The 14682-nt window shown below is 63.0% G+C and overlaps 1 protein-coding gene across 2 annotated transcripts in view; it reads right to left on the minus strand.

Moving 5' to 3' along the window:
- PKD1 (polycystin 1, transient receptor potential channel interacting) overlaps positions 1–12369 on the minus strand; it is a 39410-nt gene extending 27041 nt beyond the window's left edge. For both annotated transcript variants that reach the window (XM_061400789.1, XM_061400787.1), the window contains exon 1: positions 11937–12369. In XM_061400789.1, coding sequence (XP_061256773.1) covers positions 11937–12151 — 215 coding nt within the window. In that variant the 5' untranslated portion in view covers positions 12152–12369. The remainder of the gene's footprint in view (positions 1–11936) is intronic.
- Between the last annotated feature and the right edge of the window lie 2313 nt (positions 12370–14682).

Here is a 14682-nt window from a genome sequence, read left to right on the forward strand (position 1 = left end):
AAACAGCACAACAGCCCCTCGACCTGCCGACAGCCGCAGCGCTGGCGACATGGTGACACAGTGACAGCATGACCCCAGCCCCTTGCGAGTCCTCCCAGGGACACTCTCCAGCCACCAATGCCACCTCACCTCCCGGCCTGGAGGTGGAGGCCGGTCGCCCCACGTGTCCAGATTCTAGGATGGGGACGCCGGACCAGCCTGACTCAGTGGGCACCATTCTCCACACTGGCGTGGCCTGGGCCTCCCGCCCTCTGAGCCTCTGTGCGTCCGGGTGTCACGCTGGCCCTCGGACATCCCAGAATACCGCTCGCCAGCCCGGCCCTCCCAGTGATGACCACAGGCCTCGGGCCACGAGACCACAGTGCCTCCGCCAGGCCTGTCTGTCTCCAGGTCCCACCAGCCCAGTGCCCCCAGCCACAGCCCAGTCCAGACCCCCACCGCAGGTGCCCCCCCAGCCCTGCTGTCCCAGCTCCCCCAGCAGCTAGGGGCTGTCCCGAGCCCAGCTCCATTGCCCCACCCAGCCCATGCACAGTGGAGCTTAGTAAGAACTGGCTGGTGTGGAGACAAGGCCCTCCTGGGAGTCGAGGCCGAGTGAAGCCTACACCCCAAGTGCACACCTCGGGCAGTGCTGGGGTACCTAGGGCCACCCCTCACCCCCTGCTCACGACATCCAGGAACGAGGCTCAGGAAGCGACCCCCACCCTGATCCCTGACCGCTGCTCCTCCTGGAGCCTGGCTGTCCACGCAGGGCCTGGCGGCCACCTCTGCCCAAAGACTGGCTGTGCACCAAGGGCTGGAGGCCGGGTCTCAGCCAGGCCACTCACGTGACCCTGGCTCCCAACATGGCCTGGAGGGCTTCTGACCTTCATGTCACCAGCGGGGCTGCAGGTGACCGACAAAGGGAGCTCGGGCCAAAGAAGGGAGCTCCCATCCCTCTTAGGCCCCACCAAGGGGGTGAGGGAAGGTAGCCTGGATGCACTCTGCTAACCCCTGGGAGCCAGGTCTCCCCCTCGGCATCGTGGGCAGCTATTGGGAGACTGGGCACTGAGCGGACGGCATGTGGACATGATGTGCTCCACTGACGCTGGCTGCAGCCTGCCTGGGAGCAGGGGCACAGGCCCCAGGGAGGGGGCCACAGCAGCAGATGGGCAGGACCTAAGTCTCCACTGAATCAGGGGTGTCAAGAGGGGCTGTGAGCAGAGAGCCTCAGGCACCGTCAAGAGGGCTGCATAACCAGGGGCTGGGTCCTCCAGGTAGCGGGACCCCTGAACCTGGAGGGGGGTCCCTGGGGTCGGGACTGGGGCTCCTGGTGGGATCGGACGGGGTGGAGGCGTCAGCCCGGAGGCCCAGCAGCCCCACCACGGCTCTGCCAGTGGCCTGACTGCACGGGCCAGGGGGACGCTGGACTTGACAAAGGTCCTGTCCTGGCGACAAGCTCAAATGACGGCATAGGCCACCCAGGAACGGCACACGGCCGCACACCTGCCTGGAGACGCGACGGGAGAGACACAGGGCGAGACGCTGCAACGCATGTGCAGCCCGGCTGCAGCCACCCAGGCCTGAAGGAGCCCCTGGCCTGCCCATCATCACGTTAAGCTGCTGAAGTTCACGCCAAGCCTCCAGCCTGCTGCTGAGGAGTGAGCTGGATGCCACTGCGTGGTCACTGAACCCTGGATTCTTAATGGCTGGTGAAGATTCCACAGGCAGAGTTTATCCTGTTGATCTGTCCCACAAAGCTACCGGGAAGAGTCCTAACAACCAGAGGATTGCCGGAGCACGCCGGGCTCTCACCAGATGGCCTGGGGAAGGCTCCCCAGCACCGCTGATGCTGCTGACAGAAGCAGTGTCCATTATAAACAGCTGCAGACAGTCACATCTACTTTAAAAAAACAGGGAAACACGGTGCCTCCCACACCACTGCACACTAGCCCACACTAGGCTGCTGGGGCTCCCAGGCCGTCCCCGGGGTGGGAAGGGACAGGCCGGGAGACCAGCGGACATGGCCAGTTTCTACCAGACGTCAAGTTCAGCGCCCCCGAGCTGGGGAGGGCAGGCCAAGAGAAACTTCAATTAGACCCACGCAGGGGCTGAAGAGGGCACAGCTGTGGAGCCCGAGACTCCGGGGTGGGGCTGCAGAAGCCTCAGCCCCAGGCTGTCGGAGGACCCAGAGGTGGGCCTGCGGGACACTGGGGCCCAAGGGGGCGTGCAGGCCTGAGGCCCCCACCAGGGGCACGAGGGCTGGCGTTCCAACCAGGGCCTCAAGCGGAAGAGAAAGGAGGACAAGCCCTGCAGTGTTTTTCCACATCCCGGTTTCTGGAAAATCCATCATTAGTGGCAGCTCCTGGGAGCCATCTGTGGTTGGCTCCCGATCACTGTGGTGCCAGAAAACCAGGGCGGGAGGGGGGCAGGGTGACCCTGGCATCCCCGCCACTCGGCCAGCACCACCTCCAGGATGCCACCCTGGCCCCACTGACCCACGGCCCAGCTCAGTCCTCCACCCAGTCCTAGCCAGCTGCCCCCAGAAGACTTCCCCTACCCCTGCCTGAGGGGCGCGGCCACACGCTCCCCGCCCCAGGGAGTCCCTCGCCCGGGACTCCCCTGGGCGTGCCCAGGGCCCAGGTGCAGAAAAAGACCCTGCAGCCTGAAGGCAGGCCCAGCACAGAGCCGGGCACACCACCACGGGCCAGAGCCTCCTGGGAGCGTGCGGAAGGGTAACGGGGCGAGCTGGGGGGCTGGGCAGAGGGGACCCTCAAGGCGGACTCTGCTGGAGTCTCTCAGCCCTGAACGGCCACCTCTCCACATCTCCATCTGCTTTTGTCGTCACCATTCTAGGAGAATGCCACGGCTGCCAAGGGCCAGCCCCACCCCGCTCCAGCCCCTCGGGTTTCCTCTGCACCCTGCCCCGACTCGGGTTCCCAGTCTTACCGAGTCTGGGATGGGGAACACGGCCAGCCCAGGGAGCCACCTGCAGAAGCCCAGCAGGGTGGCTGGCCAAGTGCCACAGTGGGCAGCCGTCTCCACAGAGAGAAGAGCTCACACCCAAGAGGGGCTACGCCACATGGTGTCAGCCCTCTGGGTCATCCGGACCTCCCAGGCTAGCCACTTCCGGGGACCCAAGGCGGGAGGGGAAAGGGGGACCTGTGGCCCACACCCCCGCACCAGCACGAGCCAGGCCAGCTCCCTGGGCACCAGGGACCAGGCCACAAGCCTGGCCCCCAAATGCCCACAGCCCTGGACTACGACAGGGGTGTCTTCACACACGGCCCCGCCCCTGCTGTTCTATTTACTTAGGTATTTATTTGGCAGCATCAGGCTCTTCGTGGTGGCGTGTGGGCTCAGCCGCCCCGCAGCACGTGGGATCTCAGCTCCCAACTGGGAATCGAACCTGCGTCCCCTGCACTGGAAGGAGGCTTCTTAACCACCACACTGTTCCCTCTCCTGACCCGGGACAGGCAGGGGTGTTGGGGAGGAAGACCCCTATTCAACCCCCAGGCCCCAGCCTTCCCCTCCTCCCTCCAGCGCCCAGCAGTCACTCCCCCCACCCTGCGGCAGGCCCAGCCCCACCACCCCCTCCCCGCCCCCGTCAGACACCCAGCCTCCCAGGGGACTGTGTCGTGTCCTTCCCAGCCCAATCTCTCCTGCTGTAGCAGCAGCTGGGGCGGGGATCCCTGCTTCCACCAGCCAGGGGGGCCTGGGGGACAGCACTGAGCCCCCCACCCTGTGGACGCCAGCGGCTCCATCTCCCCCCACACGGGGCCCAGCCCCTGCCTCCAGCCCCAGGCCTTGCAGAGGGGAAGGGATGCCTCAGGACCCAGAGGAGAGATAGGGCAGGCCACAGGGCAATGCTGAGGGAAGAGGTGCCCGATGCGGAGCCCAAGGACAGGGTCCTTCTTGAGCCCGGGTGGCTCCCAGGGCGTCGCCTCCTGGAGCTGGGGACGTGGAGGGACCCGCGCTGCTGCCCTCAGCAGCCTCAGTTTCCCCCTCTGCCCAGGCGGGGGGTGGGGGTGGGTGCCCACTCCCCAGTCCAGATGCCCGGCGGGGTCTGGGGGCCAGCCAGAGCCCCCGAGGAAACATCTGCACATTCCAGACGCGTGTGGTCAGCAGTGGAGGCGGGCGCCAGGCCCCAGCCCACACCCCACCCCGTAGCGCTGGCCGCCACGCTGGAAACAGGGTTCCAGAGGGGCCGCCTGCACGCTACGTAACCGCACGGCGGGCCAGCGGCCGCCTCCCCCTGGCAGGACGGGATGGGACGGCCCTGCCCCCCATTCCTCTCCACAGCGGCCCCAGGGCTCCGGGTAAACAGGGACCCCCACCACATCCCCTTGGGGGCCAGGCCCAGGTGGAAGGGGCAAGAGGCCACAGGCTGGCCCCAGGCCCCTGGGACCCTGCAGGCCAGTCCAGACCCAGTGCCCCCACTTGACACAGCAGTAACGGCTCCCTTTGGCAGTGGGATGGGGTGGGTCAGTCTGAGTCTGCTAACCTCGCTCTGTCTTCATGAACTTCTATTTATGGTGAGCGAGGCTGGCTTCCAGGGCCGGAAATGATGTTTAAATTAATGAATTCAAGTTTTGGGGAGAGAGCTGATCTGAAGAAAAACACGCAGAGACGGTGAGAGGCAGGCGAGGGGCCCGGGAGGCCTGGCTGGAGCCGCCCACCCCCATCTGGCTCCTGACGAGGCCCGGGGACCAGTGAGAGGGGGGGTCTGGGCCTCTAACAGGGGAGAGGCCGCGGGAGCCCCGGGCGCCTGTCTCAGGCATCAGACAGGAGGGGCCTGTCTCCAGGGCGCGTGGAGAGGCTCCCTGCAGGGTGTGGCCAGCCCGCGGCTCAGCTGTCAGCAGGAAGAGGCACAGGTGTCCGGTGCGGGGCTGCCCTGCCCGGGAAGCCCCTGGACCCATAGGCCGTGGCGGGGAAGGGAGCCCCGAGGAGGGGCCTTCCCAGGGCAGCCCACCCAGAGGCGGCCTCCAGGCGGCCTCCACTAACCAGGCCAGGATGGGGCGAGGGGCCAAGGAAAAGGAGCCTCCCCAGCTGGGGACTGAGGGCCATGCTTCAGTCCCCGGGGTCGCCCCCGCTTGGCGGGGGGCAGGCACGTGGCCTCCCGCGTTCCAGGGGCAGGCATGTCGGCCCAGGTGGCGGGCAGTCCTATTGCCCAGGGAGCTCCAGGTCTCAGTCTGTGGGCACGGGGTCTGAGAGCATGGCCTGGGGCACCGGCAAAGCTGGCCTCCACCGCAGGGCACGGTCCTTTCCAGGGCAGCCCCGCAGGACCCCAAGATGGGGTCCAGGGCCCGGGGGCTCAGAACTGGGGACACACTCCACCCGGCCTGGGCCCATGGGCACCTCAGGGGGTTCAGAAGGCCCCCAAACGCAGCCCCCCCACCCGGCCTGGGCACGGCTGGGCCCTTCGGCACAGGCGGCTGCCAAGCCATGAGGAACGAGGTGTTCCGGGAAGAAAGGACGTGCGTGAGCTGCATTTTCCAGCAAGATTGCCGGCACCCGGCCCGCTGGTCAGCCCAGCGCCGGGCCCAGGGCCGCCGCCTCCCCAGACGGCGCAGCAGGAGCGGGCTGTTTTCACCCCAGCGCTCGGCAGGCTGGGCCCGGCTGGGTTCCCGCTGTGGCGCTGGCACGGCAGAATGTTCCGGAAAGGAAAATGCACGTCTTGTCCAAAATGGCTTCCTCACTTGAAACCAAACCCCAGCCGGGGCCCCCCTCGGGAGCCAGGGTCCCCACACGCCCACCCACAGGCGGCACTGCCACTGGCCAGCTGTCATAAGATGCCTTATACCTTCACCACGTTACATGTCCACACGGGAAGGCGTGGGACACGCAAACATGTAAAACTGAGATGAAGACACTAGAGAAGCGTGCCTGGCACACGTGCCTGCCTCCAGAGGCAGGAGGCCTCTGGACACGGGGCCTCCAGGACTGGGTGCTGAAGGGTGTGTAGGAGCCTGCCTGCCCGAGGTTCACTCATGTGTCTGGTCTGAGCAGCACAGTCACATGCGCACCACAAGGGCGCCTCTCCTCAGGCCTGTGTGCTCTGCAGCAGGACAGGTCCTAGGGGCCCAACCCCTGGCCAGCACTTGGGGACCAGCGGTAGACTCTGAGCTCATTCAGAAGGGCCTGGGGGTCCACTCTGGCAGCGGCTAGGATTATGTGGCCACCATCAACTGAGTGCGTGGGACACCGCACACCCTCATCTCTGAGGCCCACAACCACATCAGTCGCATCCACTCACGGTGCCCAAATGCAGGGCAGGCAACCGAAACTCAGAGAGGGTGAGTGACTTGGGCATGGTCACACAGGAAGCGGAGGGGCTGGGATGGGAACCAGGTCTGCCCATGCTCCTCCTGGGGGATCGCTGGGAAGAACCAGAGCAGGGACAGCCAAAGGAATTGGGAGAGAGCTGGTGGGCGGGGCCAGGCAAGCGGCTGGGGCTGAGTCAGAGCCCACCTGGTCCCCTTCGAACACACCCTGCCCCACTCGGGGATACCCTCACCGCCACCGAACCCCAGGCCCCTCAGTGCAGCTCCAGGGAGAGGCCCTGAGCACGCCCAGACCATCTCTCTGCCACAGCCCACCAGCCAGGCAACCCCAGGAAGCGACTCAACCTTAGTTTCCTGGTCTGTAAAATGGAACCGACTGCAGTTCCCAGGCCACGGCACCACACCGCCGGACACAGAGCTCAGCAGAGTCCTGCTCGCCGCAGCCAGGCAGGGAGGCCAGGCGGCAGCAGGAGGAGGTGTGTGTGCCCCCCTGGGTACTTTCTTCAGGGGTCTGTTTTTTAATCCGCCAACTATAAAGGTCACCCTTCCAGAACATACAGTTCAGTGGTTTTCCATATACTCCCAGGGCTGGGCAACCACCACCCCTAATTCCAAGACCATCTCACCCCCCAGGGGGAAAACCAGCGTGCTTGGCCACCACCCCCAGCCCCACTCCAGCTGCGACACTCGTCCACTTGCACCTCCATGGCCTTGCCCACTCTGGACGTTTCACATCAGCACAATCACACAACACATGGTTTTCTGCATATGAGTTCTGTCACAGAACACGTTTTCAAGGCTCACCATGTTGCAGCAAGCCTCAGCACCGCATTCTTTCCCGTGGCCAAACAGTATTTTACAGACAGACCACACTCTGTGCACATATCCATCTCCAATACATACTGGGGCTGTTTCCACCTCTTAGATCCTCTGAACAGAGCTGCTGTGGACATTTGCATTCAAGTTTTTGTGTGGACGTAGGTTTCGTTTCTTCCGGGCCTACACCGAGGGGCAGAACGGCCAGGCCCTCTGGTGACTCTACGTGTACTTTTCCGAGGAGCTGCCGGACTGTCTTCCAGGCGTGCCCCATCCCCGCCAGCCACGGACGAGGATTCTCACCAACACCCAACACCCGGTATCGTCTGTCTTTTGGGGACAGCCAGCCCAGTGGGTGTGAAATGGTATCTCCCTGGAGTTTCGATTTGCATTTCTCTGAAAGCTAGACACAGGGTCTTTTCACATGCTTATTAGTCACTGGTGTGTCTCCTTTGTAGATTGGCCTGTTCAGATGCTCTGCCTGCTTTTTAGCTTTGAGTCACTGAGTTTTTACATATTCTAGCTAGGAGTCCTTCATCAGACAGACGACATAACACGTGTTCCCCACCCTTCTCCAGGCTGGTGGCTGTCCTCACTGCTCCGGGGCCTGCCTGTCTCCTGAGGGTCTCCGGACACTGGGAGCGCTCTCTTGTCCATCCCTTCAGGTCCCCGGGTCACAGCTGTAGCTGAAGTCTCCCCATTCACCTGCCCGCCCTGCCAGGGGCCACAGACAGGAGCGGTGTGCGCACAACCCTGCCGTCCGGCCCTTGCCAGGCAGCTCCTGGGACATGCACTCGCGGTCTGCTTCTCCCAGCGTGGGCGGCTCAGGGACCCTGAGGGGAGACCAGCTCGGCACACAAGGCGCCTCTGCACCCCAGCCCACGGTCTCTCTACAAGATGCCAATCATGACGCTTCTCTCCTGGGTCCTTCAATGCTGCCCCAATGCCCTCTCTCCAGAGGCCCCACCTGCCGCCCCCCATCACCTGGAACCTCTGAGCTAGGCCATCCACTCTACGTGGGATGCTCTCTCCTGGCGCGGGGTGACACCTGCACGAGCGCTGAGCACTGGCTTCAGTGTCACCTACGTTGGAGATCCCTCTGGGACCCCTGCAAAGTGGCCTCCTCTCTATCACTGGGGTTACATGCATGCATGTGTAGGAAGCCACGTGTATGGCTGTCTACATGGTGCCTGGCAGTACACACAGGCCAGGCGCACTCCGAGCCCAGGGGTTCCCTCCCCAACACCCACCTTCCCTCACCCGTGCAGCTCCCCCGGGGCTGCATCTCCCAGAGCCCCCAACACCCCCTAACAGTTAGGGGGACATGTGAGGAGGGGCAAGGCCCTGGGTGCCCCCAGCCAATGGCAGACCCCAAGGCCCCAATATCCTAGTCAGAGAAGCAAACCCCTACTGAGTCCCTGCTCCGAGCCTGGTCCTAGACCTGACATCCATGAGACAGTATGAGGCCCACTCAGAGCCCCTGGCCATCACCCAAGAAGCGGCCGGCTAAAATCAGCCACATTGGACATGATGGACAGATAGCACCCGGAGCAGTACCACCCCATCTAGAACTCTCTGTGCTGACCCAGCCAACACGGCAGCCGCTGGTCCTGTGGCTCGAGCACCTGAAATGTGGCTCCCCACCCAACACAGCTCTGGGCCCGACCAGCAGTGTCCGGGAAGGACGCCAAGGGCAGAGGGACACACAGAGACATGACCCCACACCAGGTGCTGTGGGAGCCAGTCTCTTCAGCAAATCACAAGAGAGGGAAGAGAGACGGAAGGAGAGCCTGCACACCCGCAGAGATTTAAAAGACATCAACTAGCTGCACTGCCACTGCGTGGACCTTATTTGGATCCTAATTTGATCCAGTGAAAACACTGAGACAACCACAAATTTGCACACACTGGACATGAAAGGGACCAGGGAACTGTGCACTGTTTCGGGTGTGATCAGGGGTCGCCATACATTTCCAAATGCTAACAGGTCAAATGTAGGATGGCTGGAGCTTGCTTCCAAAATGGGTGGGGGTGAGGGTGGAGCAGCAGGCTAGGCCACAGGGCAGTGGGGTCTGTGAGGTTCATCACGCTCTTCCGCCCACTTCTATGTAAGTTCAAACTCTCCAGGATAAAAGCTTTAAAAACAGGAGCGCAGCCACCTTTTCCCCACTCCAGCACTCTTGCCTGGAAAATCCCATGGATGGAGGAGCCTGGTAGGCTGCAGTCCATGGGGTCGCTAGGAGTCAGACAGGACTGAGTGACTTCACTTTCACTTTTCACTTTCATGCATTGCAGAAGGAAATGGCAACACACTCCAGTGTTCTTGCCTGGAGAATCCCAGGGACAGAGGAGCCTGGTGGGCTGCCGTCTATGGGGTCGCACAGAGTCGGACACGACTGAAGCAACTTAGCAGCAGCAGCAGCAACCACCCTTTACTGAGTGACGTCATCCTGTTCAGGTTGCCACCTCCCAGCAGCAAGCATTATTTAACCCAAAGAGGCTGGGGTCTCAAAACCCTGGGTCATCCTGCAAGCCCCGAATCCCCTACCAGCCAGCCCTTGTCCCCCACCAAGTCAGGACACAGCTGTCCTGCAGCACCTCAGGCTGGCCAAGGAGTCTCAAATGGAGGGGTGCCTGCCTGACACTGATGACAGAGACGCTGGGCAGGAGTCCCCTAGGCTCAGGCTAGGGTGACACCCAGGAGGCAGGGCCACTGGGGCCCCTGGACGCGTACACCCTCCTGCAGGGGGCTCCCTGGCATCTCGGACCTCATTCCTGCGCCCTAAGAGAAGGTTCACCTGCCTCCCTCTCTCTGAGGGGGGTGCGGTTTGCAGAGTGGACAGGCAAGGATGATGGCTGGGGCAGTCCACAGAGAACAGACGGTGGCGTGGGGGGTTTGGGCAGGGGCAGGCCTTAGCATCTGCAGTCAAGGGTCCAGTTTCCTGTGGGCTCCTCACACTGAGCCCTGCAGAAATCTCTGAGGCAGCTTCAGAGTGTCGACTGGAACGTGAAGTCTCCTTGGTTCCCCGAATCCCTCCTCCCAGGCTGCAGGGCCAGCAGCCCTGGAATCCTGCCGCCTCAGGCCAGGCCGCCAGCTCCTGGACGTCCAGAGGCTAAGTGGACACACGCAGGGCTCAGGCTCCACTGCTGTCCTGCTCCCTGCTGCAGGCCTCTGGCCGACCTACCAGTACCGTTTATTTCCTGGACAGCTCCTGGAGGCCCGCCTGCTGCCAGGTGACGAGGAAGCGGGAATAACCAGCAGGAGCTGGGGCCTGACCCCCAGCAGCTCTTGGCCCACCAGAGATGGCGGCAACCTCATTCACAACATCCAGAAACAAGGGCCAGGGGTGGATCCAAAACAATTACGTGGGCACTGGCCGCAGACAGGAAGCCCATCTCCGCAGAGACAGCCGTGACGGCAAACACCAGCTGTCAGGGAGCAAGACGACAGCGTGGTCCCAAGGCTCCCAGCCGCTGCCCCTGGAGAACCAGCTCCCTCACAACACCCAGCAGAGCTCCAAGGAGGAACCCTCCAGGAGAAGCACCCGCCCCTGCTCCGCCCTCAACATCCAAACTCGCCTGAACAGAGACCACGAGGGTCCCTCTAAAAAGAGGCAGCCACACACTGGAGTCGCCCAGAGATTGTTACAAAACCAAATCCAAGCTTTAATAAGCCTGGGGATGTTGAACACCCGCCCCCAAGGGATTCCAGCATGCAGCCTGGGAGCCGTGGAGTCCTGGCTGAGGTGTTTGGAAACACCCAGACAGGGCCCTGAGGATGTGTATTACAGGCCAGGAGACTGCCCCCAGCTCTGGGGTCAACTGTCTGAAAACCTCAGTTCCCCGCACCCTTTACAATCCAACGCTGCCTCTGCCAGGCATCGGCTGTTACTGGTCACTTGTGCTTAGACAAAGCACATCATCGTCATCTCCAGCCTGTGTTCCCATCTGTACAATGGGCATCTCTGCTGCACCTCACCTCAGAGGGTCAGGCTGAGGTTTAAGCGTGACAATTCACAACCACACCTTGACGCAGGCCGAGGCTGGAGGTGAGCTCTCCATAAAGACTGCGTGTTATTATTTCCTCCAAAATGCAAACCTGAGGATGACTTTTCAGCGTTTTAAACCCCTCCACGGCAATCACAGTCACCCACTGTTCCCAGGATAACATCAGAGCGCTAAACAGGACAAATGAGGCCCGCGAGGACACTAACCCACCTCCCATCCTGCCCTCACTCCCCCTACAGCTGCCACAATACACCCGAGCTCGACCAAGTCCAGCCCCTCGGTCTTCCCCTTCCACTTCAAGCATCAGGCCAATTCTAAGCATCCGGCCAATTCTAAGCATCCATCAAGAGCTCTACACTGCCCAGCCCAGCTTCCTCCTCCTGGGCTCCCAGGTGCTGGGTATCGCCCCAGGCCAAGCCGCATCCTATTAGTCTCTAATTAGCGTTGAAGTATGTGCGGGAGACCGCCCCGCCCCGCCAGAGCCCACGGGCCCCGGTCCGCTGGCGTTCGCGGGGCCCTGCCGGGCGCGCGGTCTCCGCCTGCACAGAATCCGGGATTTTCCTATTTCCCTCTGGCTGAGGCCAGGCGGGCTGAGAGCCGGCCGCGGGCCCAGGTTTTCCTTATTTAGTCGGGCCGCCCTCACTACGCTGGAGCCTCGCCCTGGGAGAGGCCTGGCCCGCACCCCGTTTCCCCTTCTGGAGGCCGGGGACGCGCCCACGCCCTGCGAGGCCCGCCAGGCCGGCGGCCTGCCCGGCCGGCCTCTCCCCGGAGGGTGCAGGCGCCCCGCGCCCCGGCAGGCCGCCGGACGCCATGGCAACCACCGGGCTCGCGCGGCGGGCGCGCGTTACTCACAGCGCGGTGGCGTCCGCGGGGATGCGCAGCGCGGGCCCGAGCGTCCGCAGCCCCTGGCCTGAGCAGTTGACGAGGCAGGCGGCGCCGGGCGCCGGGCCGCAGAGGCAGGGGGGCGCGCACGGCCCGCAACCGCGCCCGGGGACCCCCGCCAGCGCCCCGAGCCACAGGCCCAGGCCCAAGGCTAGCGCCAGACGGGCGGGCGCGGCGGGCGGCATCCTCAGGGCAGCGCAAGCATGGCCCCGGCCCGCTCCCGAGGGCCCGAGCGCCCCCGGCCCCGGCGGCCGCGGCTCAGGCGGGGCCCCCACACGACATGGCTTGCAGCGGGGCTGTATCCGGCGGCGGCCGCGGCCTGTCTGCCTCCGCGACAGCCTCTCGGCGCTCGGGGCCGGCCGGGTCCTCCACCGCCCGCTCGCGCGCTGGCGCTGCAGTGCGGCCCGGCCGTCAGCTCCTCCTCCTCCCGGCGCGGCGCGGGGCGGGGACACCCTCAGGCCACGCCCCCGCGCCGCAGAGTCGGGAGCGGCGCGGGGAGGGTTCAGGGGCGGGGCTTCAGGAGGCTCCGCCCCTCGCGGGGTAGTGGGCGGTGGGCGGTGGGCGGTGGGCGGTGGGCGGTGGGCGGTGGGCGGTGGGCGGTGGGCGGTGGGCGGTGGGCGGTGGGCGGTGGGCGGTGCTAGATGGGCCTGGCGTCTTGAGCTCCGCCCTTCGCTCCAGGCCGTAGGCCCAGCCCCCGGCTCTGCTCCCCAAGGAGCGCAGGCCGCTGCTCCCGACTCTCGGGTCGCCTCGCCGCGTGTCAGTGCCCGGGAGCAGTCACAGCAGCACTGAAAACACCAGCCGGCACCTCCAAGGCCCGGCTATGCGCGCTCATCCGCTCCCAGCGCCTCTGTCCTCCTCCACCACTGCGATTTCCCGAGTGCTTGGCACACAGTAGGCACTCAGTAAATGCGCATCGCTTTTCGGTGCTGTGACTCTGCCAAGGGAGCTTTTGTTCCTCTCTGTGCTCAGGACGTAATTATGAAACTCACGCACGTGGTGGGATGAATCCAAACCGAACAACTTGGATGAATCCTGAAAATATGTTAGAAGTCAGACACAAAGGACAACATATACGATTCCATTTATTTTAAAATGTTCAAAATAGACAAATCCATAAAGACAAGAAGTAGATTCATGGCTCCCTGGACTGGAGGGAGAGGAAATGGCTGCTAATGAAGTGGCTGCTAATGACTATCGGGCTCCTTTTGGAGATAAGAGGTTCTGGAGTTAGATAGTGGTGATGGTTGCAGGGTCTTGCAAATACACTAAAATCACTGAACTGTGCTCTTAAAAGGGTGAATTTTATGGTATGTGAATCAACTTTTAAAATAAAGAAAAAATAAAATTGCTGGACCATTTGGTCATGAGTGGATACCTGACCCAAGCTGGTCAGTTAAGTTCCTCCACCACAGCCTGGATAGAGTAGACACAGGGAGGGGGTCCCCAGACTGCCCTGGGTTCAAGGCCTCTGTCCCACGTAAGCCCCTATCTCACTGTCCTGAGACTTGGGGTCAGGCTGTGTCTGGAGACTTCCCAGCTCCCTCCGTGTGCTCCGTCTTTAGCTAGCTGGCAGCCTCAACTGAGTCCACAGGCGCTAGGCCCAGGTCCCGAGGCCACTTTCTGGGGGAGTCCCGGTAAGACCACTGTGTGGGCACACTGAAACTCTGCTATTCCCTGGGAGGTAAAACAGCACAGGTACCTTCCTTTCTCAAGTGGGCCGTGGCATAGCAAACCTGTTTTAGGACTGGGAGAGGGTCACATCCAGGAAAGACCCAAGGAAGAACAGGTTCCCAGCTCAGGCCCCAGCTGGAGATGAACAGGGCACAGCCTGCCAGCCTCACAGGCCAATGACCCAGGAGCAGGCAGAGGCTCTAGCGGGTAGAGGAAGCGGATGGTCCTGGTCCAGCAGCAGGGTCCATTCTCAAGACTCAGTTCTCACAACCTACTTTGTCCCCAAATCAGTACCTTAGAGCAGTTTGGGGGAGGGGCTTAAGTGAGACCCAAGGAGGAGCTTCCATCCTAACAGGGAAGGATCATGAAGCCAGCAGACCTCTTGGGCCTCGAGGACCTTTTGACATAGTCACAGAGGGAGTACTTGGGGATCCTGCTTGGAAACACTGGCATGGAGGCTGAGCCACAGTGGGCTTAATGGGACGAAGCAAGGGGAGGGGAAGGAGGCCCAAGTGGGGAACAGTCTCAGGTCTGGCTGGGGGCGGGGGAGGAGGAGGAGGCTCAGATGGTGCCCTTCCTGGGGGCAAGTGTCAGAATGGGTGGAGAGACTGTTGTCTGGGGCCCGGTGTTGGGGGGGGGCAGGGAGAAGAGATGTGGGGGGAAAGGTGAGGAGGGGCTTCTGGACAGATGGGGCTGAGGCCACTGGAGAAGGTGTCTGGAGCGCAGCTGGAGGTGGGGTGTGAAGCTGGAAAAGGGGTGGTGAGCACATCTGGGACAAGTGGGAGAATCCAGAGGCAGAGAACCCCAACCTGGAGTTGGGGAGTGGGGAAGCCTTGGGGGGAGTCTAAGTGAGAGAGCCAGAGAAGCAGAAGGAAACTGAGGCCCTGTGTGAGCAATCTGGGGGAAGAGCTCCTGGGGAGAAGCGAACAAGGGCTTGTGCTGCAGAAACAGAGCAGTGTTGCGTGGGTGCAGCTCAGTCTCTCCCTGTTCCCCCTGCACCTCCACGTGCAGTTTCCAGGACCCTCTGCAGCCTCCCGCCTCCTGG

Source organism: Bos javanicus, chromosome 25 (genome assembly GCF_032452875.1).
Source record: "Bos javanicus breed banteng chromosome 25, ARS-OSU_banteng_1.0, whole genome shotgun sequence".
Classification (NCBI taxonomy): domain Eukaryota; kingdom Metazoa; phylum Chordata; class Mammalia; order Artiodactyla; family Bovidae; genus Bos; species Bos javanicus.